Here is a 24,991-nt window from a genome sequence, read left to right on the forward strand (position 1 = left end):
TGCATTGTTAGAGTCACGATTTCAGTAGGTGTCTTTAAGGATAGGCACTGTTTAAAAATCCACGCGAATGTAGATCCAAATTCTGAGAGTCAGGCAGCATCTGGTGTCTAGATTCCATTGGCAGAACAGGAATTACCTAAATAAAAATATTTATGTATTTGGCTTAGGCCACATTTCCTCTGATCCTTGTAAATACTGTAAAAATAAATAGTTTACTAAAAAATAATATATAAGAATTGAAATACATAGAACCTTTATGAATTGTTAATTTTGTTGATGTTCTTCCTTTAAACTCTCTTCAAAATGGAGAAGTACTTACACATGTCCGCAAGAAGATGATCGTTTTCTGGACTCAGCTTAAGAAGCAATGAAAACTGTTTCACTGCTTCCATCAGCAAGGACTTCTTTTTTCATGTGCTCCCAGAAGGTAGATAGGTGTGCTGGCGTGTTTTGGTTAGCTCAGATGAGGTAGTAGTGATTGAACTCCTCAGGTGGTAGTCATAGTGAAAACAAAACAAAAACCCCAACAAACCAGAGCAAGGGAAAAACAGCCCACGCTGCTATAAACGATGGCTTACTGAAAGGATATCTGTTTGGTGAGCATCATTCTACTGAGTGAGCTTGAGCCCTTAACTTCAGCACTGAGCTCTGAGAGATGGGCTGCGTATCAGATGAAAAATAAAATGTTGTTGTAAATATAATGACATTCTGAACTTCTCCCTTACTGCAGATGACGAGGATGGTATGGACTGCATGGACAATGAGAGGCGGCCGCATTTCCCTCAGTTTTCCTACTCTGCAAGTGGACGAGAATAACTTTTTTGTTCTGCTGCTTCACTGTCATCTTAGGTTTATCACTGAAAATGATTCCTGAACATCACCACCAGTACTAGATACCGTTTAAGATAGCAGGGGCACTTTCAGAGACCATTCCAAATTGAACAAATTTCTTTCCCAAACCTACCTAAAATCCGTTTTGGTTTTGCATGAAATCTGGTATTTCTCTACGCTCTCCTGCTGTTGCTGCTGCCCACCGTCTCAGTATAATAGCAACGTCAAGAAGTTACTAACAGTTCCTTTGAAGGTAGATGACTGTACATCAGCATTGTACACTTTGTGCACAGATAGTCATCTGTTTTTCCTCACAGTGGAGGCTAAACAAAAAAACGTGTCGGTCCAGCTTATCTTCTTCTAGAAGATGAATCAAAATTGTACTTAGTCTAAACAGACTAGTGTGTAATATTCTCTTGCATCTGTTTGTGCTGTTTAGAACAAGGAAACGTGGGGGTGGTGATGTACATATGCAAGGTTTTTGTTAGGCATATCATTACTTGAAGCAGGTCTCTGTCAATAACATCTGGCTGGAATTTGCTTGGGAAACGCCTGAAAGAAGGACTTAAACTGTTGATATATATAAATATATATATATATTATTTTTTAATTACTGTTGGATACTACAGAAGAAGCAGAAGGGCTGGCTCACCCAGCCTGCCACTTAGAACTTCCAGGTTCATGTGCAATCATGGAGAATCGAACATTATACATGCAAGAAATGAAGGCATAAAAGCAGCAGTTGAAGTTCTTTAAGGGGTCTTATAATTTGCACCAGATAACATCTATCTCATGCTTTTCTTTTTCTTTTATGATATACATCACCTCTGATGGCTGAAGAATGTAGACAGGCATAATGGTATTGCTTTTCACCCAAATGTGTGCACCAAGGTAAACAGGTGTTTGCCTTACTTTGAGTTTGTGAATTAGCTTTCTCTCCAGGTGTTTAACTCTGAATATCCTTTTTTTTTTTTTTTTTTTTTGGTTATGCTGCGGTAGTATTTATTTTAGAGATAAGGATTGTATGTGTCATGTTTGCAAATGCTGCTACATCTTAGATAGAACAGGCTTATGGCAGTTAATTTTGTAATATATGGAAGGACTGTACAAGCTGAAGGGGATAATGCACTTTTGTCCAATGTGGAGAATTTAACAAGGCTCTGAAATTGTACATACTGCTTAGAATCAGATTTTTGTGAGTGAAATACTGTCTTTTAATTCTTTGGCAGTGGAGACGAGGAGATCCAACTTCACGTGCCAAAGAATTAAAACCAAATAAATAAGAACACTACATCTTGTGCTGTATTCAGGATAAAGATGCTGTAAAAAGCCTGAGAGCACAATAGAAAATTTCTATTCTACATGAAGGAAACATCTGAACAATGAGACCACCGTGATTACAAGAAAAGCACTTTATTCTGGTAATTTAAGTAGTAAATTTCTGGGATCAGCCATTGTCAAGGAAAGTTTGCCCTCGTGGAACCCAGCGTGTCACCCGTGACCGTGGTACCAGATTGACTAAATTCAAAACATGGCGAGAAACACTACCGCTAGGAAGATGTCTTTCCACGTCCGAAGATCTGTATCTAACAGAGCGTGTGCATAAACTTTAGCTTTCTTCTTCAGCAATGATAATCTTAATAATAAACCCGTTGGTGCTAGGAGCTGGGACGTTACGCAGTGCAGCGACGTGCACGCGCCCTTGCTAACGACATCTGAGAGCCCCGACTCCATGGGATTATCATTGGAAGTATCTCTGTGTTCGTATCTTGGTAGCTCCCACGAAGACTGTGATATCAGAATATTGTGGACTGCGCTGTGCGAGTGAGGGGATGAGTCTGAAGGAAGACGTTCATACCAGGTGCCTCCTTAGCCCCTTGATGCGGAGTTGAGCATCCTGGCGTGAAGCCCACTGCTGGCAGTGCATGTGCTGGGACAGTCAAGGGGCAAATGGGCATTTCAGCAAGGCAGCTAAAGACGCAGGCTAATTCAGACAATTTTTAGTGTTTCGTGTTTTATCTTTAGTGACGGACGGATAATCAGTCAGAAGTATATCACGATGTATCTGCTGACTACGTAGGATCTCATGCTGTCACCTTCTAACACTAAAAGTGTAGAGATTATCCCTCTGTAGGGAGTGAGTGCAGTAAATGCAGGGCAGGTCTGTAGAAGTGTCTGCGCTGACGGCGAGCGACTGATATAACTGATGACGCAGTAGATGGGCATTATAGTTTTCTGCAAAGGCCTCAAATGTAGAGACTGAAACGATGGTGGTTCAAAAATCTGTGTTCTCTGCCTGTGGTGTTACTTTTTTCCTATGTTTTCAGCTTATAACAGCAATAAGTTTTTTGACACAGGGCACCTATAGCTAATGACTGGGTGGAGTTGCGCCTCTGGCCAACCCTTCCTCGTGCTGAGAAGAAAGGGGCCCCGTAGGTGGGTTTGGTTCATCGTTACATAGCTCGTTAGAATGCCGTTTGCAGTAAATATCTTTTGGTGAATTCTTTGAAAACCTCTTAAGGCTTCATTCAGCTTGCATTGCAGTGCTGCCTTCCAAAATCTCATTTCATCAGGTTTATGCTATGAAGAGTTAGCAGTCATTTAATGCTGCCCCGGGCTGGGGATTCTCTCTGAGCAGTGTTAGAAATGGATGAAAGATGAATTACAAGCTGTGCCGAGAGAAACTTTTGAAGCTCCTCTTTCCCTGCTTGCGGTTGTAGTTGGGCTTGGGCAATGCATGGTGGTGGCTGGGCACCTGACGAGCCTTCCGAGCACAGTACGTTTCAGACGCTGACTCCAGCTTGTACTGACTTCCACGACAGACACTATGCCCTCTTGTACTGCAGCCATCTTGGAGGAATAGGTCATTTCTGTTTGGGTTTTGGCAGTTTTGCACACAGCTTTGCTTTCCACGCGAATCCATCTTCCAGTACATTCCCGTTGCTTAAAGAACATTTATTCCAGTATTGTTTTCCATTTTTTCCATCTATCCTCGCGGCTTCTTAAAGCTGACTGTTCTTGCAGGGGCCATGTGCTTCTCCTAGAGTACAAAAGTAAGGTCTCTCCTTACTAACTGCAGGGTCTATATATTACACCTCAATGTACACACTTTGCTGCTACTGTTTGTACTGTCTACAGTAGAATTTCCTTATCTTGCTCCTGGTAGTGCATTACAGGCAAGCATGAAATGTAAAGTATTTATTTAAATAAAAACCTCTAAATTGGTAATTGAATTACCTCCCTGTAGCTTTAGAGTTTGTGACATTTCTTGACCTTGCTAGTTCTTTCATTAGATCCATGCAAGATCTAGTCATATGGTTAAGGATATTAAGCAGACACGACTATGAACCCAAGAAACCGTATTACTGTTGGTCATACTTAAACTGTTTATTTCCTTAAGTATATGACCCACAAGGATGTGAAATAACTACAAGAAACTGTTTTTGTACACTGTACATCCTTAGTATTTTTACACATATATGATAGGGATGCACATTATTTTCCTTCGTACAGACAGCTTAAATAAAGCACTATGTCAATCTGCTACTTCTGTGTTTTTTAATGCTAATTTGTTCTGGAGGTTTGTAAATATATTATATATATATGTTCAGGCTTGCCACAAAGGACATATTTTTTTATATCCGGACATTAAATATCTTAGAGGATAAAGATCCGAATTTGTTCTGTGTCAGAGAAAGAAAAATTGAAGCGAGAAGGCTATATTGCAGATTACAGAAGATTTCTCGAGTTTTGGTTTAAATAATTACTTCATATTTTAAAGCAATTTTATATAGGTTAGATGTTTCGATCCTGAAATGCACAAAGAATTTACTTAATTTCTTCTTACAAGAAAATGTACATCGTTATTTTTTTATCACTGTATATATAATGATCTGTGCATGTTTAGTTACAAGTTTTATTTGCTGTGAGGTGCTAGTGGTAGCTGTACCTTGCCGTGACCTATTTCAGATACCAGGTGAGCAGTTTCAGCTTGTAAATTCAGTTACGGTATTGTCACAGAAAATGGCTTTTCTGGCTAAGCAAGATGTATTTGTGCTGTGGACCAAGGCTGTTTCCATACAGGTGGTTCATTTTAACTCTCTGAGGTAAATGTATCTTCTAAAAGTAAATTTGGGTTATCATTTTCAAGTAATGATTACGCAGGGCTACCTTCCTATCAGAACACGCAGTATTTAAGTGAGCTGTCCTCTTGTGGGATTCACACTCTCAAATCCTGTAGCTAGGTAATGTGCTAGAGGAGGGAGACGGGGGAGGTGTGATTTGCAGGGCACCTCGGAGCGGGACTCGTTGAAGCCCAGCGGGGCCTGTTTGGGTCAGAAGGGCTGAGCGTCCCCCAGCAGTCTGGGCATCAGCTCAGTTCTCAGACATGAACCCTTCCCTGGAATGCAAGGGCGAGGAAGTGTGGAAGTGTGTGAGCCAGCTCTTTTTTTTTTTTTTTTTTTTTTTTTTTCCCCCTGCAGTAGGAAGAAGGGAGCACAGGACAGATAGTTGCAGTAGCGTTAACAGAGCAGTGACCGGGCCTCAGCCGGGACAGCGGGACTGCATGTTCAGTCTGCGTGGAGGTACGGGCACTGAGTGCGTTGGGGTGGTGCTCTGGCTGTAGACACAGCAGGTCCTGGGTTTGATCACCTCACCTGGCTTTTGTAAACTTTACAAACTCAAATATTTGTGGCTAAATAGATGGTGAGGTGGGGGGAAACGGGAGCTGGAAGACCTGGCCCTGTCCGTGCCCAGCGAATAAGCACCTGCTACAAGCAGAGAAGCTGCTGCAGGGAAGTTGCTCCTTGTAGACGAGCACCCCGGGGGCTGGCAGTTGCCCTCTCCACGCTGCCACCAGCACTGGCTGGCAGTGAGGCAGGGCCAGAAAGGGTGAGGTGCGGCTGTGCTCCAGGGTCTCAGTGAAGCCTCAGTGTTGGGACTCGGTGCCCGAGTTCTTTGCACACGTAGCCGAGAGACACTTCTCCTATTGAAATGTAGTTGTATGGTGTGGGGAAAAAGGTAGTTTGCAGATTCTTACCTTTATAAACACATTCTTACCAGTGTAACTATTTATAAAGTAGTGTCAGTTAAAGAAAAAATTGTCCCCGAATGTGGAGAACCCACACTTGTGCTAGACAGGAACCTCCTCCGTCGGGCATTCCCTTCCCGACAGAGCTGAGGCACACTTACTGTCAGGGCAGGGAGGCAGGCTGGGGAGGCTCCGATGTGCTCAGCAGTTTCATATGGCAGGAAATTGAAATGGGAAGAAAACCACTTTGATGTTAAAGCTGTACCACTAATAATTCCTAAAATACAAGGGAATGAAAGATTGCGTCCCACAGCAAATGGTAACTCGGCGCATGTGCCGTTACTCCTATTTTTGTTACGTTTTTTGTGTTCCTGCTGGCTGGGGTAGCCTTATCACAGGGGAATTGTCCTCTGCACTTTTCTCTTCTCTTTACCAGTGTGATTCAGCAATTACACTGAATGTAGAAACTTTTTTCTTGAGTCGTTTATCATGCAGTAGTTCAGCAGAAGATCCAGATAAATTCTTTCCAAAAGAGCCTGGCATTTAGAAAGTAATTGTAAAAATACAAGCATGATGGTAAGCAGAAAAAAAGTCCTCCAAATGTATTGCCAAATGTTCTAAGTTCAGTAATTTGAATTTGAGTTCAGCTGCTGCCCATCCCTGAGACAGCAGTGTGTCTGCCAGCGGGGGGGTCCCAGACAGCTTCCTTGGTGGCCAGAGCCCGGCACCCCGATGCCTTGTGCTAACACAGGGTCCCTCTGTCCCCAAGGCTTTGGGCAGCGAAGGGAATCCCGCCGCAGGGAAATGACTCAATCATTCTTACGTTCTTCTAATGGATAAGTACTTTGTTAGGACTCAGATTTTTGTGTAAAGGGGACAAATACCTCAGAAACCTCAATTTCCCAGGTAGGTGCCGGTAGTGAGTCCTGAACACGAGCGTAGTGTGATTTCTGCTAGGCTTACACAGTCTTCTCCTCCCCGTACACACGCTTTCCCTTGAATGCAAAAGGACAACAACCAGGAGAAAAAGAATCAAACGAAGTTTATTGGGATTGCCATCTGTAAATAAGACATCTGTATTAAATTACAAAAATAGATTAAAAACATTTTACAAAAATTGTAGAAATAATTCAGTCCACCGCTCCATAACAGCTGTTGACACTGGATTGCAGCATCTTAGACAAGCCTGAGATGTCTTCCTAGAAAGTTCGGTAGGTGAGTCACGTTTCCAAATATGGATGGCTCTGTAGTTAAAACCAAATACAAAGCAGGTGTGAGTGAATAGGTAGCGTGTCTGCTTCTCTGTAAACGGTTCTCTGTGTGAGCTGCAGAGAAGCCCAAGTTTCAGGTGCGTACAGAGGAGAACTGAAAGAAGAAAGAGATGGGAGCAGAGCGTAAGTAGCGTGTATGGAGCTGCTTGCATTTCTGATTGGTGTCGCTTCAGCCTGGGCGTGAGCTCTTGGAAGAGAAATACATAAATGGTTAAGAACATGGCACTGCTGTGTAAACAAGCACTGTTGTAAAGCCTGGCTTCCTGTGGGCCTGCTGTCCTGCCTCTTTCTAAGATCAGAACTCTTCCAGGTAACAAGCACAGGAGCTGTTTGATTTCTGAAAAACAAGATCTCCATGAGCTTTAGCCATTTCTCATGTTTAGCAGTAAATAACTGAGCTGTTGTTTTGGGGCACGTCTTAGATCCTGCCCCTTCTCCTTTCCAGGAAGGAGGAGGCAGGGTTGTGCCAGAGGGTGTTTACTGTGAATTGTACAGACTGTATATGGGGTGGGCAGCTGTATCAAAACAGGAAGCTGCCTGCGCGCTGTTAGGAAACCTCTGGTGGGAAGGCTAATTCACAGCTGTGGAGCTCTTGCATAGCTACTGTTTGTGCTTCCTCAAAGCACTTCAGGACTTCATTAAGAACGAGAGATACGGCTCTGGTGGAGCTGGGGTGGCTACCCAGAATTAAGTGACTGGAGTTCTGAAATTTGAATTTAAGAGATGTAAATGACCTCAGAAATAAAAATAAACTTTCCACTTTCAGCTGGTTTTATGTTAGAGGACTTAAGGGTTTGTTTTTTGTTTTTTTTTTTTTTTAAAAAAAAAAACTTGGTAAGGTAATGAAGGCTGAGATAAGAAAGGATTTATAATGCTGCGGTTCATTAAAGAATTAATTAAAACCAATAACATGGTACTTTTTTTCCAAAAATACGTGTACCACATTACCTGCAGTGGTGACCAGCGCACTGAAACATGAGCTACATCCAGGGAAAGATGTAGGGGTTAAATTCAGAATCAGTGGCTGCTCAGAGGAAGCCTGCTCTGTGCTGCATTAACCCTCTGCGTAGAGCCAGCACCAGAGTACAGACAAAAGATGACAAACTACATCCACCCTGCCCCCTGTGCCCCTGGGCAGGCAGCTTGCAGGGGGAGCAGGTCCTGCCTCCAGCTGCAGGCTTACAAAACTGGCCAGGCTTACCTGATGCAGCACCGGAAGTGTTCCTGTCAGGGCAGCTGGGCATCAGACATTGTGCTGGCTGACTCCCTCCCTGTCATAGTTTAACACATCACTGCTGAACAAAGTCCACCTAAGCACTGCTGAAGACCTCTCTTTCACCCGCTCCAAAAATCTCACCTTGTCTGCGGCATGTCACTGGCTATTACAAAAACCTGGCAGAAGCACATTTTTCTACATTAAGGCTACACTAAAAACTAAGGCCCTTCTCCCCCAAAGTAGTCTCCTGAAAGAGGCGAGGACCTTGTAAGGATCAGCCTAAATCAGTTCTGACATCAGAGATGGAAGAGCTACTCATTTTATTGCCATACAAAAGGCAGCTTCAGCATTTAAGTTGAAAAAAAGCAAACTGAGCACTTGGGAGCCCATTCAAACTCTGTGTTTGTTGCTGGGGCCCCACAGCAGACATAAGAAGACAAAGACCATCTCAGCTCAGGAACAGCTGCAACTCTGACAGCACCTGTACTAAGTGAGGGGTCGAAATACATTCAAGGTAGAGTATACTTCATGTTCCTTTTAGGAAGACTGGTTTAGTCACAGAGAGGCTCACTGAAAAACAGGACATCTCAGATGAGTGAAGGGGCAGTTTCAGTGGCACAACAATCTGGAGAGCAGGGGGAGGCATTCAGGGGAGCTGGCAGACCTGGCTGGTGCTAACCCAAGGTCCCAGCCCTGGCAGCTATGTGCATGCAGGCGGGCGCAGCTGGCAGCGGCCCCTCAGGCAACCGCAGTCTGCAGGGGGATTACAAACTGGGACAAATACCTCCTTCTGTATAACTGATGGACACCAGGGCAGATCCTGCAAGTGAAGAGCATTCCAGCATTCAGAAACACTGGGTGGACGGTGCTGAGGTTTTTAGAAATCTCAGGTTTTTTTGTTTTGTTTTGTTTGCTATATTACATACATTCGTATTTAGCAACGGAGATGGGATCTATATATCTTGCTCTCCTGATTAGAGTGACTTACGACTTAAGACTTTCAAAAGCAGAAACTCAAAACTTGAATCTTCCAAAAGCTTTCAAAATCAGAGCTATAAATCCCGTAATCAAACTTTCGACTGCCTTCAGGTGGATCTGCCTATGATAAACTATATTCCATTATTAACTGTTACTGCCCTCTATTAAACATCAGTGTAATGGCTTCGTCTGCAGCACCTGCTGTAAGGTCAGGCTGACTTATCATACCAATCCTTTTTAGCTCTGTGAAAATTAAAATTACGATTTGAGCATCTTGATGATGTTGTACCCATTACTGCCTTGCGCTGGAATGACAGAATTTTACCCCTCCGCTTCCCAGGGTCTATGCCTACAGCATACTTCAACATTTTAGAAAGGAAGATACATAAGGAAAGTTTGACAAGGAAATGAACTGGAAAAACAGTGAAATAAATCGGTGCTAGAGTGGGAAGGTGTATGAGTAACTGGAGCCTTCTGCTGTCCTTTCTCTGTGGGACAAACATTTTCAAGTAAAGATGCTGAACCAAGCCCAAAATTTACAGGCAGGTGACTAATCTGAGCTTCTTTCAGTAACACGAAAATTAACGTGATGGTTTCAAAGGATGTGATTCGTTGCCGAGGATGAGAAAGACATTTCTGAGTCCTACAGCATTTGCCCCGGTTACTCTTGCAAGTTCCCACAGTGCCAGGACTTGTAAGCCCTTCTTTCTCTCTAATTTAAACTGTAAGGTTTTTGTTTGTTTGTGTTAATTCTGTCAGGTAAACCTGGTTCTGTTATGGAGCACTTGCCCTAATTTTTAAGTGTGGAAAAAAAAAAAAACCCACAAAAAACGCACCAACAATTTCTAGCCCCAAAACATTTTATACACTTTCTTCTCCCTTTTGTCTTGAAGTGTTTGCCAGATTCAGCCCACATCTGCAAATAGTTTTAGTCCTTCTTTCCTCTCCCTTTCTCTATATATAGTGTATAGAAAAAATACCTACTTGTGCTCATTTCTCTTTATCCGCCCAGGTTTTTACTTGATTCCATCTGTGTCCTGTTTGAGATCTGCATCCCATTTCTTTTCCTGAAATACACAACTGCTTACGTTCCAAGATACAACAGCAAATTTCAGTTAGTGTAGCTGACATCATTTTTCAAGGAGTCGGTACCATTGGTTTCTCCCCCCTTCCCCCAAATCCAAGCTAACTGTAAAGGGTGACTGTTGACTAAGGCATAAAGCAAGGTGTATGATGTCACTTTCACCTTTGATCAATACTGATTACACACAAGTTAAAAAATAGATATTTCTACATTAACTATTATACATCTTTATGTAAAATTTCCCATTTATGGTGAATTGTCCTTTACTTCAAACAATTCTCTGATCTTCCAGGCAGCTCTCTTGGGCTGAATCCCAGTTCGCAGAGAACACTGCTGCTTTAAGTAGCTGCAGATAGGTTTTTAGTACTCATTTTGTAATAAGTTCAAAAAATTTTTTTCTTGTAAGTGTTCCCAAGTAAAAAAAAAGTAGCCTCTGGAGCACAATTAACTTATAATGAAGATACAAAAGGAAGTCAAGACTTGATAGCAGTATATCTGAATGTCTGTCTTCCTCTTTTGTATGATTCTTGTACTTCTGCCCAACTCCATAAAAGCACTCTTACATCCAGATAAAAGAGATTACCAATAACAGAATCCCTGTGGATTATGTATAAAGTCTCTTCCTATTACCAAGAGTGCTTCCCTTCGAGTAGCCATTTTCATCTCTGAACAGCAAATTTTCCTTAGCTGCCTTACAGAGAGAACACTGTTGTTGCCCTCACGTTTGCCAGTAGTTACTACATGCTGATAACCCAACACTGCCTTGGTTACCAGGTTTGTCTACCACAACAGGAAATCCTGTCCAACCAACGACACTGAGATGATTAAAAGCCTAAGTGTGGATTTTATTTGCCTACGATAAGCACTTATAAAATCTAACTTCTAAGCCATTCATTTTTGTTTACTGCTACATGTCCTACAAACAAGATATTCTCTGCTGCATTTCCTTTGTCACCTATCGAGCAGAACGCTGGTAATGCTGTGCAAACTCACGAGTCTGCTGTGTTCATCAGTTCAAAAACATCACAGTACAGTTGAATTAACTGGCAGGTTTAGTCACAAAACAAGGGTTTGATTATTTGATAGTTTTGCTATCAAATACGCTTCTGTTTTTCTTTCTTTCTTCCTCCTTTTTCTGAGACAAGTAGATGAAAAAGAAAGAAAGCAAGCAACCACGCAGTCCTCTCCCTTATTTCTGAAGCACTGACTGAAGAACGGTGGCCAAAAAGCTGAGCAACAGCAGCTCACAGGAACCTGCAGCTTCCTAGAGACAGCAGGACCACGCACTGCTTCCAGCGGAGGTGCACTGCAGTGCACAGCACTCAGGTAGGGTGGTTTCACGTTCGGGTGAGTGGTCATGGAGCAGCGGGGAAGATTGATGGCATTTAAAAATAAGGGGGGCGGGGGGGGGAAATCACACAGTGATTGATGGACTTAAGTCTGACAAATGGCAGCAAAAAGCACCAAGAAATGATCAGCATCAGCTACTGTTCAAATGGTAATGCTGTGGAAGAGCGGATTTTACTTCTCTCTGGAAAGGGAACATAAAAATCTTCTGATCAGAAAGCTAGGAACGGTAACCAAGAATAACTGCTGCCGTTCTCCTGTCTCTTCCAAACACATCTTCCTTTAGTTTGGGCTGGAGCGGGACTCAGGTCCAGCTACCAGCCTCTCTCCAATTAAAGGGAATAATTTCTTTGTTTCCATAAGGTGATGCTTTATTTAAAGCACCAACAAAAGCCAGCAGTTGAAAAGAGACTGATGGTGGATTTCTCCGCTAAGGCTGCAAAACATTCCCCTCAGACTTCCTTTCCTTTTGGCACAAGCACCTGTGTTCGCAGAACCTGCACCTCTTCTGTCAGCCGCTGCTTCTCTTGGAGGAGCTGATTCTGCTTGTTGAGGAGTTCCACGAGCTGCTGGGCGGTGGCCTGGCAGTGCTTGTCCAGCTGGTGCAACCTGGAGAAAGAGATGAAAGGATTGCACTGCGTCTGAAGTGGGAGTGCACTGCAGGGCTCGGACGCTTGCGCTGCAGGTGAAGCTCCCAGGTGACAGAGCACTTCTGGCGCTGGGCTGAGACTGAGGTGTTGCTCCTAGGGTGGGCATTCAGTGCACTTTGTCTTGACACTTTCAACGAGCACTTCTACATGCCTGCCCTTCTCACTTAGAAGCCCTATCACGACAGGACAGCAAGTTAGTGGCACCACACCAGTAAAGGCCCCAGGGCTGCATCCCAGCATCTGGAGCTACGCAAGCTATGCCTTAAGCTATGCCTTGCTCTTCTCCTGCGTGGAACAGGTGCTCTCCAGCAGTGAGGCAGGGATTCCTCCGGAAAGACACAAGTAGCCCACTGCTCCCAAGGGTCCCGCTTTGTCACATAGCGGGCAGCTGCACCTTTACCTGTTTAATCTCCAACCCCAGCCATCCCCAGTGACTGCTTAGAACTCTGAATGTCACCAAGAACATTTTTAAGTTTGCTTGGATCTGTAGCAAAGGACGTAAATGGAAATAGGCTGGAAAATGTTTTTACATTAAATACATTTCATCCATGCTTTAAGTGGAAACACCTTTAACTAGAAGGCCTTGCAGATATATTTGAATCTTTGTAAATATATGTACTCCAGAGAAAAACGCACTTAGGAAGCAGAAAGCAACTTGCTTTTTGTTACGGTTAGTTCTAGATCCAAACATTCCACTTGTTTTTTAAAATCATTTCTTGCTCAACGTATTGAAATACAGCTTCCACTGAACAAGGTGCATCTTGTATCTCTCATACGGTCTCTGTTTTTAATGGAATTAGTTATCTGCTCACAATAAGGCATGTGATTTTGGGAATTTTTCTACTTTCAACTCCATGTGGTAGCTTTGACTTGAACAGCTGTCATAACTCAGCTAAGATAATCGCTCTGAATACTCACATTCTTTATCAGGATTGTTCAAATAACTGCATCAGTAAATACCTCCAAATTTCTTGATACCGAAATCTCAGAATTTGTATCAAAAGCAGCATTTAGTGGTCTGTATCCATCAGCCAACTTCTTTGAAGTCTACCTGCAAGAATCCTGCAGCCAGCACTCTGAATGGATATATTTCATCCTGCCCTGTTACTTTGCTAATATATATTTCAGAAAGGGACGTGGGGAGCTGCAGGACTATCTCCTGGGGATCAGAACAAAAGTAACTGCAGCTAGCTGCAAACAGTGACAGCTGTTGTAAACATCCAATGAAGTAAACAAAAAGACCACTCTGATAGCATAGAATATTCTATTAAATACACACACGTTGTGTGTTCAGTTTCACACTCCCTATACCTTCTAAACTGTAGCACAGATACATGAGCTGTTTCTGCTTGATTTCTTTACTAAGGGCGATTTCAGGCACATGGAACTCAAAAAAAAAAAAAAAAAAATTCCCTCACACAAAATGTCCTTTTGTATTTTTTTTGTTCCGTTTTTAGGGATACTTTCTCCTCCAGAGCATCACATTGCTCCCACTGAGCGCAAGGACAATGGCATTGTTCGCTGGAGGCAATGTACCAGTTTCAGACCAGAGAGCCAAGTTCTGCTTACTATTTTGCCATTGATTTCCTTTAACTTGAGGTTTTGTGACCTTATCACACTTCTTTATGTGTAATAAAGGCATCTTCCAGTCCTTTATTTATAGAGCACCTACTGCTTTGTAGCAGTATTGGGAGGGAAGTGTAACTGGAGTGTGCTGCCTTTAGGCAGCCAAAGAAAAATTCCGGTGCCACCCAACCTAGGTAGAGCCTCAAGGCTAAGAAATCCTCTTTGTGCAAGGTCATCTCAGATTGTACAAAAGTCCCGTTCAACTACCACCAACTACTCTGTCTGGATTCAAGCCATTAAAAAGGAAGTTTCTACCGAGTTCTGCATTAAATTATTACCTTTCCCATTATGCTAGTGTTTCATTTCTGTCTGTTTTAAGACTCTTTGAAAGACCATCTTACACAACATTACTACTGCTGCAGCTAAAGACATAGTAATGTGCACAAACCTCTCATCAACATTTCTGCAGCAACACGAGGAGCATCGCCCATGCACCCTGCATGCAAAGGAGCCACCACTGAAGGAGCCCACAAGGAAAGGCCCTTCCCTCTTTCCATGTGAGGAGAAGGCTCCAGCTGAAGAGCCACCACTTCAGTGCAAGGCACTTTCTTCAGTTCTTGCACACAGACTGAAGTATTTTCCAGCTCGTGTACATTCTACATCAAAACTATGCTTTCTACTAGATACTCACAGGCAGCCCATGCAAACATCTCTGGATACGAGCCTTAAGTGCTCTCTATTGTACAGCTCTGTATCTTACCAGATCCTGTAAAAGGTAATTTGGATGAACTTCTGTAAATATAGAACTCTCTAATTCTAGCATGTTTTATAACTTTACCATGTTACATCAGACCAGCCCCTTAAACAAAGGTAGAAAATGACGCAGGCACTGAACTTGAACTGGGCTTGACTGGCAGACCAAACCTTTATGTGTATCACCTGTAGCCAGCTCCAGATACAGGGTTAATAATGTTCCTCCCTACAGCTCTGGGTCACGATAACAAGGGATTACATTTCATCAGCACACTTCTCAGTCTATTAATTCCCAAATTCTGTCTGCCATTCTGCTCTCCCAAAACTGCTGCCAAGCTGGCCCTTGCTCTGCACGCTGGGACGACCAGCCTGCTCCAGTGCGTTCAGCTCCTGAGGACAGGCTCTGGGCCCTCTCACAGTGTCTGCTATTACGTGTGACATGTGCAGCACAGCCACACATTCCCATATGCATTGTATCTGGCCTGCCTGCTGATCTCGTAAATGATTCAAGATGAGAAATGAACAGCTCCACCCACATTCACTGTACTTCCCATATGTTACAACTGCACATCGATGCCTGCCATCATTTTTACAACTGGGTGACAGAACCTTCTGCACATTTTGCTAATACGAGTGAGTGAGGTTGTGCAGTCACCACATTCACTTTGGCAACACCATCGACCAAGCAAATGTGCACCGCATCCTGAGCATGAGTGACCACTGCACAACGGCCCACACGTTTCCCAGTGAGTTCACTTTCCCACTGAAGTGGGAAGAGCTCCCAGCTGTGTCAGTGGCTGCTGCTTTTCCGTGGCCTGGGAGCACTGAAGGGTGGGACCTGACCCCACTCTCTGCCATGTTGCTTCAGGGCACAAGGTTCAGACACGTTATATTTGGACTACTTATGGGATAACTTTACACCAACAAGTAGCTCCCATGTAGTCATAATAATGCCTTTAAAAATATTTTTCCACTCAACCGGTCCAAACCAGAATTCCCATTTCTACACGGAGGCAGGAGACATGCAGTTCTGTGCATCACAAGCTGCAGCGAGCACTTCACAGTGAGCGTTTTGTTCTTATCCTGAACACCTGAGCTTGAGTGCAGCTCTGTGTCAGAAGGGCTCCAGGCTACCTAACTTTGTGCAGCTCATGCTACAGCCTGCAGAAGGGCTCATCTCTCATTGCACAGAAATTGAACTTGGATCTGAGTAGGCTGTCCTGCAGTGAAATAGAAGGACAGGTGTGTTTTGTTACATTACAGGTTGGAGCAGACAGCCCGAAACTCCATGAACACGGACTACAGAGTAGACCTGTGGCATCAAGGTGAATTCTGCCCAGTGGAATTAACTGCAGCACAAAGCTGGGCTACTGCTGTGTGCCCTACAGGCAGAAGTAACAGCTTCCTTTTCTACAGCCCCAGCACTGACCCAGGGGCACCCACCAGGCCCCAGCAGCAAGGATGCTGCGAGCCCCTGCCCTGGTGAAGTCACAGGTCCATTAATCCACAGGCAATGGTGAGCCATGTGGGAGAGCTGGTGCCACAGGGGCCGGTGGGGCCTGTCAGCCCTCCCCTGGGTCCTACAGCTGTCAAGGAAGAAATTAACATGCTGGGATCAGTGGGCAGCACTCATCCATCCAGCAGTGGGGATCAGTCCTTGACAACGCAGAGGCATTAAAAGGTTATTTACTTTTTTTTGGCGTAGCCGGGGAACTAACGGAAAATGCTTTCCCTCTACTCTGCAGAGTGGAATCTGCTGAAATGGCCCGACTGGACTGCAGCAACCTGCAGCCGCTAAATCACCAAATCCAATAACCACGCTGCATTTACTGGCACACATCTTAATTAGGTTTTAATACAAGTAATCTGATAACTACTGCTGGCCAGCCCACACGGAGCTGTCAGAGCTGAAAGGGCCGTTACTGCCCCCCCCAAAGCCCCCCATCTGCCGGTTGCCGTGGAAACGGGGCAGTCCGTCGGGCCGGGGGCTCCTGGTGACAGGGCTGGAGCTCCCTGCTCAGGCAGCCACACGGCTCTGCACCATGGCCTCACTGCTCGCCTGAGGGAGGGAAGGGCCCGAGGCCACAGAAAGCCTGAACCGAGGACAGGCAGCACAGTGCAGCATGCCGCCTGCAACACCTCCCCTGCCAGAAGGCCGCAGCACCAAGCAGGCGTGTCTCAGCACCCGCGTGCCTGGGGATGGACGTGGAGATCAGATGCCGCTTCTGGTGATCACGGGAAAGCTGGGAGCAAGGGCACAGACCCCAGGACACGACAGAGATGCTGCTGAAGAAAGCTCTGCCCCAGAAGGGTGGCAATGGCAGACCTTTGTGAACCTCAGGTAGTGTACACCCAACACAGGCTTACGAACAAATAGGTTACAAGAGGGAACAAGCCAGTTAGGAGAGATGACAAAACCCAGCACCGTCCTTCAACAAGCTTCCACCCCTATTAGCATTTAATTGGGACATCTTGCAAATTCGCTATTGTACTGAAATGGTACAAAGCAGTTAAGTTGGAGTACTTCACAGACAGCTGTACTACAACACATTTAAGGACATTGAGCTTGTATATTCAAATAGTCAGAAGGTTAATAGAGGTTCAAATAGTCAGAGCTCCCCTGCTCTCACCTCTTCCCCAGGCAATTTGCCACCACCACAGTTGAACTGCTTCAGACCATAAGTTCAGACTGTAACTGTTCAGACTGTAAACTGTAAGTTTTTGTCAAGCCCAATGAAATTACAAAGCACTTCGCAATATCTTAAAACAAGAAGCATCACACAACTTTAAATACAAATGCTGGTGATCACAGCTTGCTCTCAACTAAGATAAAGCAGGCACTGCCTTAAGTAAAAAAAACTGCTCCATATGCATCAATGATCAGTCTTGCTTTGTCTGTGAGAGTTACAGAAAACTAGACTTGCTGCCACTTGAAGAGTTCAGGTGTGCAGCTGGTGCTCATGGTAAGAGAGCACCAGCCTTTCTCAGCAGTCCGAACTGCTGTCACTTCCATCCTACTTGCAGGGACAGCAGCATGGGTCCCCCTCTGCTTTCCAGCTCAGTTCTGCTACTCTTCTCTCTTCCCTTTTCATAGCAAGAGTGAAGTTGCCCCTTTGGTAAAGGCAGTAAAATTTACATTCAACAACTCTACGTGTCTTCAGTCAGCTTCACAGACAACTGGGACACTTAAACCAGCTGTAAAAGTTAGTTCTCGCGTAAGCATCTGCATCATCATTGTGGTTTGCAACATTCACAAATTCACACAGTAACTTTTAAAGAAATTAAACAAGAATCTATAAATTCTGAAATGCAGACGAATAGAGAGCTATAACTCAAAGCTTCAATATTGCCCTACGCTGGTATTTATTTAAGTTGTTGAAGCGCAGATCAGGACCTTGTGATGTGAGCATCTCCGAGAATCTCCCTAAATGCTCCCCAAAATTAAAAATTATACTATCTACCCTTTAACTGAACCCCATTCTCCCTTCTTGCTTCAAAGGCACAACACTATGATCCAGCTTCATCATGTTAATGAAAGAAATTTAAAGAAGAAAAAAACAACTCTTAAAATCCTTGATAATGGTGAATGATAACTCAGTTCTGTCACTCTGGAAGCCGTGACATCTAATACAGGGAGATGGTTTTAGGGCACGTTAGCAGAAGTTTCTGTGGCATTTACCACCAGTCTGAAATCCCTACCAAAATTCTGTTGTCTTCTAAAATGCAAAGACTGTCATTTGTTTAGCTGGATAAGGAATGCAATCAATACCACTTCTAGTTTAGTAAGGTAGTACTTGCCTACACTACAAGCGGAACAAACTGACTCAGTTTATGTTAACAGAAAGTATTTTGATGTTAATATCCCTTGGAGAGTCTAGAATCAAACACTTAAAATGTCCACATATCACCATAAGTCTCTTGATCCAGGTGGCTGTTAGTTAATCCTTTATTTTTCTTCTAATGTGTATTGAGTAATCCCTAAATTTCCTGTCATTCAAGACACTCTTAATTTCTCCACACAGTTTTCAAGAATAGCCTACATTACTACATCATCTCCAAGACGATAACCACCTGTGCATGCCATAGTAACAACTGCAAATAGGGTTTAATTAAAAGTTTACATAGGAACAGTAGTTTCCGCTTTGCCTGAGATGTCATCACTGACTACTGGAATATATCTTCACTCTCACAGCTGGTCCAACAGGTTAAACAAACAGATCATGTAGGAAACCTGAGTCTGGGTCTATTCTTGGGCTTCGAGTAGCTCACGTCTGAAGTGCTGAAAAGAGAGTATTGTCAGCTCGCTCTTCAGTAGGGGGTGTAGCAGCCAGGCTGAGCTGATAGGATGGGCATTTCTAGCCCACCCGGGTTTTGACAGGAAGGAAACAATTCAAGAGAATGGACAGGGTGCCGTAAAAGATACGGGTGAAATCTTTATCTTAATCTGTTTGCATCTGAGTCCCTAAGCTAAAGAAGTTTTCCCCCCTTTAGAAGAATTCAAAATTCTATCACCCATGATAATGATATGAACTCTGGATCAGCTTTGCTCTAGAAAACAAAGTTCTATTAATAGTTTTTGCTTATTGTTGAAAAAATGTTTAGTAAGAATCCTCCAAATTGTTCAGGCTGACTTTTAAATTAGAAAAACATCTTAGGAGATAAAAGGAGAGCAGAGCTGGCAGCAGATAATGTTACAGGAATACAGTGAATCTTATAGTCAGGCTCTGATTTTGTTACGTGCTGGACAGATTTTACACAACTTCCCAACCAGGAAACAGTGTCTTGACAATGCCACAAGAGCTCAATCTTAGCAAAGCTTCAAAAGTGACTGCTGATGTTCTGAAGGATCTACAAGGCACATATATGTACATTAATTTTTTTTTTTTTAATGCTTGTTTTACTAGTTTCAGCACTTCTTTTGTTTTCCTTTTTACAATGCGTGCTCCATTTTTCCCACAGCTTACTGTTTAACTCTTATTTTGGACAAACTGGAACCTTTGCAGGTTGCTAGCTGGTGTCCACACAAAACAATCCTGATATCCAAGTCAGGGAGACAGAATTTTTTAATGCAATCTGCCAGATTCAAACTCTTTCCTTCAGAAACACTTTGCCTTTAAAAAGAAATACCCAGCATGAACCTCATCAGAAGCAACATGTAACAGACAGTACATGTGGCATTTGGGCAGGCAACAGAGAATTGAAAAAAGTCTTACTTCTTCTATCCCATGGCATGTGCAGAATGTACATGTGGCCCAAGCTGACATGAGGCATTTGAAGCAAAAAAGCTGATAAAAGCATCAGCTTCTGTTAATTTACTTTTTCAGACATTGTCTTAATTAAAAAACTACTACTGCTAGAAAGGGTAGCGCAGCTGAGCTACAACTGCTTCAGTTGTTTCTGACAGTTGCAATTACAAGCTAGCAGCACAGCTTTGAGTTCAGCCCTGCTGTCCTCGCTGAGCCCAAACTAGCTGCTGTCAGCAAGGACTGCAGGCACCGTATTACAGAGAGTATAAAGCTTCGGCGTTCATCGCTATTACTACCTGTGCTGGAAAGGTAAAATGTTTCTCACTAATGACCTTTCAAATGGCAGCTCAGTAGTGCCAGGTATAGTCCTGACCTGGTCATCTGCAAGGGAGCCTTCCCAATTTAATACTTACAGATCACAGCCCTTCAAAATGCTCTTCAACATAAAAACCAAGGCTGTTATCCTAAATAGTTAGACTGCTACAAAAATATCAGTGTTAAATATCTATGCAGGCGTCATTCATTAGTTCCTTTGATTAAACCCCCATCATCTTTATTTGCACCTCTGATGTGCAAAATATGCCCCTCTTCCAGCACCATTTCAAATGTGTGATTTTGCCTATAAGCTCTGGAGGACTATACACATTTGCTTACTTTCAGGGCTCGCACAAGGTTATAGTGGTTTTCAAAAATTACATTGAAATTAATGATAGACATACAGAGTGTAGTTTCATGCTTGAGAAATACAAGAAGATGAAGACAACTTCAGTGTAGCAGGGATTATTTCTCTGTGCAGCATATGCAGACACATCTTCCATACAAGACCGTTGCTCTCTCCACACAGACCAGATTGCTTCCATTTGTGAACTTCTCCCAAGCCTAACTTACTCCCCCCCCCCTCACGTACAGCTCAACTACACATCTATTTTCCAAATCTATTCCATTTTGGAAAGAAAAAGGACTACCAGGGAACACATTAAGTGAAAAATATGTAGAAGATATCAGGAAGCAGGTGATGTCAATAGATCAGGTGAGCAAAGAAGCCCAGGATGTGCATAAGATGCAGGGAAGAGCTGCGCCTGGATTTACCCAAGGAACCTTTCAGCCTCCATTTCCCCACTAGCACTGGCTGGACAGACAAGCATGCTTCTATCTTGCCTGAGCTGCTGCTGTCACGCAGCACAGCCCTTTGGACCAGCACCAATCTCCCTGGCTCCCTTGGTATGCCATAAAGCTTCTGTAGAGACCAAAGGAAGAGTCACAGCATCAAGGAAACACTCGGTGAGGAATGCCACACTGAAGACCAAAAGCAGGGGAGATAGCACAGGTTACAGAAACAGGTTTTTCACTGGAAACAGGAGAGAGGAAGGGGGTTTCATCCTGAGAAACCAGAAGTCAGAAAATGGGAAAGGAAAAAAAAAAAAGCAGAATGATTGAGCAGCATTGTCAGGTGACCTCTGTGGAGCTCAGCTCTTGTGAATGCAGAGTCCGCACAATCTTTTGCCTTAAACTATACTAAAAAGTGAATTTGCATGTGAAATACTTGAATGTAGCAATTACTTAGAAGCACTGAAGGAAAACAGGGAAGCATTTGAGAGAAACACATCTTAAAAATGAATCTCTGTAAAAATGACTATTTCATAATGTGTATATATTAGTTCAGTTTTGGTCTGAATTTACTGCTCCAAGCCTGAACTCAATCATTGCTACAGAAAAATTTTATTCCTGATTTAAAGGCAAATATCATTACAGTTATCTTCAGTATAACCATTAACACCTCCACAAGAAGCAATACGACTGCAACCCTACATTTTGGAGAAGAGTATCAACACACTCAGATCGCAGTCAGTAGGAATGGTCATTACAGCCTTCAGGTGACAGTACGTTACTTTGCTCACAGATAATAGCCAGCCTAGTGTCTCTCCAACAGTGGCACAAGGCTGTTGGAAGTATCAGGCAAATCGAGCACAAATGCGGCTCCAGCCCGGCTCTCCTGTCTTGGCTTGGCACGTCAGTCAGCAGGCACTGGACCCCGCACAGCATCCCACCATGGTAAGACTACTGGCATTTTCCAGCAGAAAAATTCATTCTGCCCAGAATATGCATGTGTGTACTCTTCTGTTTTCCACAGAATTTTAATTACTGACAAAAAGTCCAGCAAAACTATTAGTCTTTTCTTCACTACAAGTTACAATGTATGTTAATCATTTTCTTGATGCATCTTCAATGTAAATACAGGAAGAGTACTTTTCCATTTGAATTGCTTCAGAAGACCTCACTTAATGCTGTTAGGCAAGTTTGCTTTTCTCATATTTTCTCACTGCCCAGTGAGGTTGTGGATGCCCTCTCCTGGAGGCATTCAAGGCCAGGCTGGATGGGGCTTTGAGCCACCTGGGCTAGAGGGAGGTGTCCCTGCCTGTAGCAGAGGGGTTGGAACTAGGTGATCTTAAAGGTCCCTTCCAGCTCGAACCATTCTATGATTCCGTATTAGTTCCCTATATTCTATTCTTTCAATGGTAAGTGATAGTAAAGGCTTTATGAAACAAGAGTTTAAACAGAGAGCACAGAAGTCCCAATCTTCTGTGGGAGCTGATCACTCACATAAGTGGTTGAGCAATTAAGTGCCTGAAATCACCAGTAGTAAATTAAGACAACAAAGCTGTACCTGTCTATTTAAAAAAACAGCCATGGTTTTTGTTCTTTTAAGTAGAGATACAGATGACAAACGCATTCACAAAATGAGAAGCCAGAGACCACCTACTACTAATCAATTACTTGTCTTCTAGTCTTGGTAACCTCCAATACTGCTGCTATAGCATAACTATACTGTTATTCACAATTCCGCGCTGGGTGATCTGCACAGATGAATGTAGATTTCTGAATGAATGTACCCTTCTGGTAACGCACACTGCTATGTTAGCGAACTTGCATGCTACCAGCACGAAAACCAGCCAGGATTTCTGGAAGACTGCAAGTTCAGCAGAGGACACAGGAGCAGCACAGGCCCCCATGGGCTCCCACCGGCCCAGCCCCATTCCTCCTCAGCAGCCACCAGACGGCTGCCTAGAGCCCTCCAGAGAGGTACTGGTGGTCCTGGCACGGCTCTGGGCGGACAACTGCCCACCTCACACCTGGCCCAGCCATGGCGAGGTGATGAACAGGCTGACAGAGCCAACCCAAGCCTCGCTCCCTGGGGAGGCTGCTTTTCATCAGTGCTGAGCAACATATGCGGGCTCAAGCAGGGGGGCATGAAGGCGGCTCAGGAAAAAGCGTGCGCTGCTGTAACTAAACTGCAGATTAAGCTGAAGGCTGCTGTTTCCTAAGCTCCAGATAAGGATCCTTCTGGACAGTAAGAAAAAAAAAGAATAAAGAGCAGTAATTGTAGTTTTACTTCTAAATTATTGTGAATTTGGGCTATATTAGAAATGCATTTGTCTCAGATTAAGATAATATATTTTTCAGCAAGTATCCTCAGTAGGGAAGATGCTTCTGCAGTTAATGGTTTGTCTCTAATGTCTCTGAAACTATAACATTTCCTGCTCAGCATGTATTTACCTATGAATGAATATCTAGGTGTCCCTCATGTTATATCTTTACATAAAAATCACAATATGGGATGATAATGTACTTAAAGACTCTTCAAATAAAATAATCCTAATTTAATTGAACTCATTTATTGCAGCACCAGATTTTTACATTTCCTTTGAAACAAACAGGATTGGGGAGATAAAACTGCACTTACAGGTGTAGTAAGAGGCAAGATTTCATTGACATCCATAGAGCAGTTTAACATTCTGTTGTATGACAACAGAGAAACGACCAAAGCCTATTTCTGTTACAGATCTAGATACAAAAGCCTTCTTTCTGATCCAGAATAACTCCCGTGAGCTGCAACATGAACTACGGAGACTCCTGTAAAGCACAGAAAAGCACACTGAGATCCCAATCCTGTGTTAATAAAAACAAAAGGAATTTTGCCTTTAATAGGAGCAGGCCTCTCGTTTGCATAAAGAGCAACTTGTCAAACAGAATACGAGTGCCAAGCTGGTGCATTACAGCCACCAGCACAATAGCCCCAATCTTGTTTTTAACTAAGTAAATCCCAGAGAGAGCAGTTTCCCCTCAAAATCTGGGCATCAACTACAAATTAAATGAATCGGTGTCTCAAAGTGTTCACGAAGGATGCGGGAAATTTGCAGAAGGGCACGAGCCTCTCATTTCAAGCAGAGGGAAACGGCATGCTTTCATTATAAAATATGAGAGCATGAACAAAAACCCTAAACAATAGTTCTCTTTCAGGTATAAAGTTCAGAATTAGATCTGCAAGTTTCCCGCACGTTAAAAGAAGAGCACAGAATAACGCTATAAAAATCCTTCACGAAAAACCAACAAGCAAGGATGAAGCAGTACCCGCCTGGGGGCCAATTGCCTCTCCAGCAGCGGTAAGGCTGTTACTAGGCTTGCAGTACCATTTGTTCCATTACACAATCTCCTGAAGCCTTTTACAGAGAGCTAAAACAACTGCCTGTACCAACACGACACATGGCTTTCCATCCCGACTCTTTGCTAATCCAGACGCTCCAACCATCTTTCTTTAAGATGCCATATGGTTGGCAGAAGCCTGTAGATCTAGCAGCACATCTGCTTGTATGTTACTTCTCCCCTCCAACTCCCCCCTCCACACCACAAAAGAGAGAGCAAATAATTATTTAACGTGTAACCAGTTAAACTGCATTTAAAGAGGACAGGAATTATTTAGCTCTAGATATTTTAAAAATGTAGGCAAACGTTCCTGTGCAACAATCTATTGGTGATCTGACAAATACAGAGAAACAAAACAAAGGAATGAAAGGCACATGGGCAAAACGACTGCTACATTTGAATTATTTAAATGACTGTCATTTCAGACCTTATGCCCTAAGATTTATTTTCTGCATTACTGTGACGCTGAAGAAAGGATTGAATTTTCTGTCTGCTGTTGTCAGAGGTGACTCAGACAAGCAGACCAGGAAACTGTAAT

The 24,991-nt window shown here is 43.4% G+C and overlaps 2 protein-coding genes across 11 annotated transcripts in view; one reads left to right on the top strand and one right to left on the bottom strand.

Annotated features, from left to right (window-relative positions):
• AKT3 (AKT serine/threonine kinase 3) overlaps positions 1–4,500 on the top strand; it is a 132,958-nt gene extending 128,458 nt beyond the window's left edge. For both annotated transcript variants that reach the window (XM_021392381.1, XM_021392382.1), the window contains one exon: positions 731–4,500. In XM_021392381.1, the coding sequence (XP_021248056.1) occupies positions 731–816 (86 nt within the window). In that variant the 3' untranslated portion in view covers positions 817–4,500. The remainder of the gene's footprint in view (positions 1–730) is intronic.
• The window catches only part of SDCCAG8 (serologically defined colon cancer antigen 8), a 102,536-nt gene continuing 84,428 nt past the window's right edge, over positions 6,884–24,991 (bottom strand). For 2 of the 9 annotated variants that reach the window (XM_021392380.1, XM_021392375.1), the window contains 2 exons: positions 12,239–12,365; positions 6,884–10,392 (listed from right to left, as the gene is read on the bottom strand). In XM_021392380.1, coding sequence (XP_021248055.1) covers positions 10,342–10,392; positions 12,239–12,365 — 178 coding nt within the window. In that variant the 3' untranslated portion in view covers positions 6,884–10,341. Of the gene's footprint in view, positions 10,393–12,237; positions 12,366–24,991 lie in introns of those variants that run through there. The other 7 variants (XR_002437113.1, XM_021392374.1, XM_021392373.1 and 4 more) reach the window with 7 other exon arrangements.

The sequence above is a fragment of the Numida meleagris genome, chromosome 3, assembly GCF_002078875.1.
Source record: "Numida meleagris isolate 19003 breed g44 Domestic line chromosome 3, NumMel1.0, whole genome shotgun sequence".
Classification (NCBI taxonomy): Eukaryota; Metazoa; Chordata; class Aves; order Galliformes; family Numididae; genus Numida; species Numida meleagris.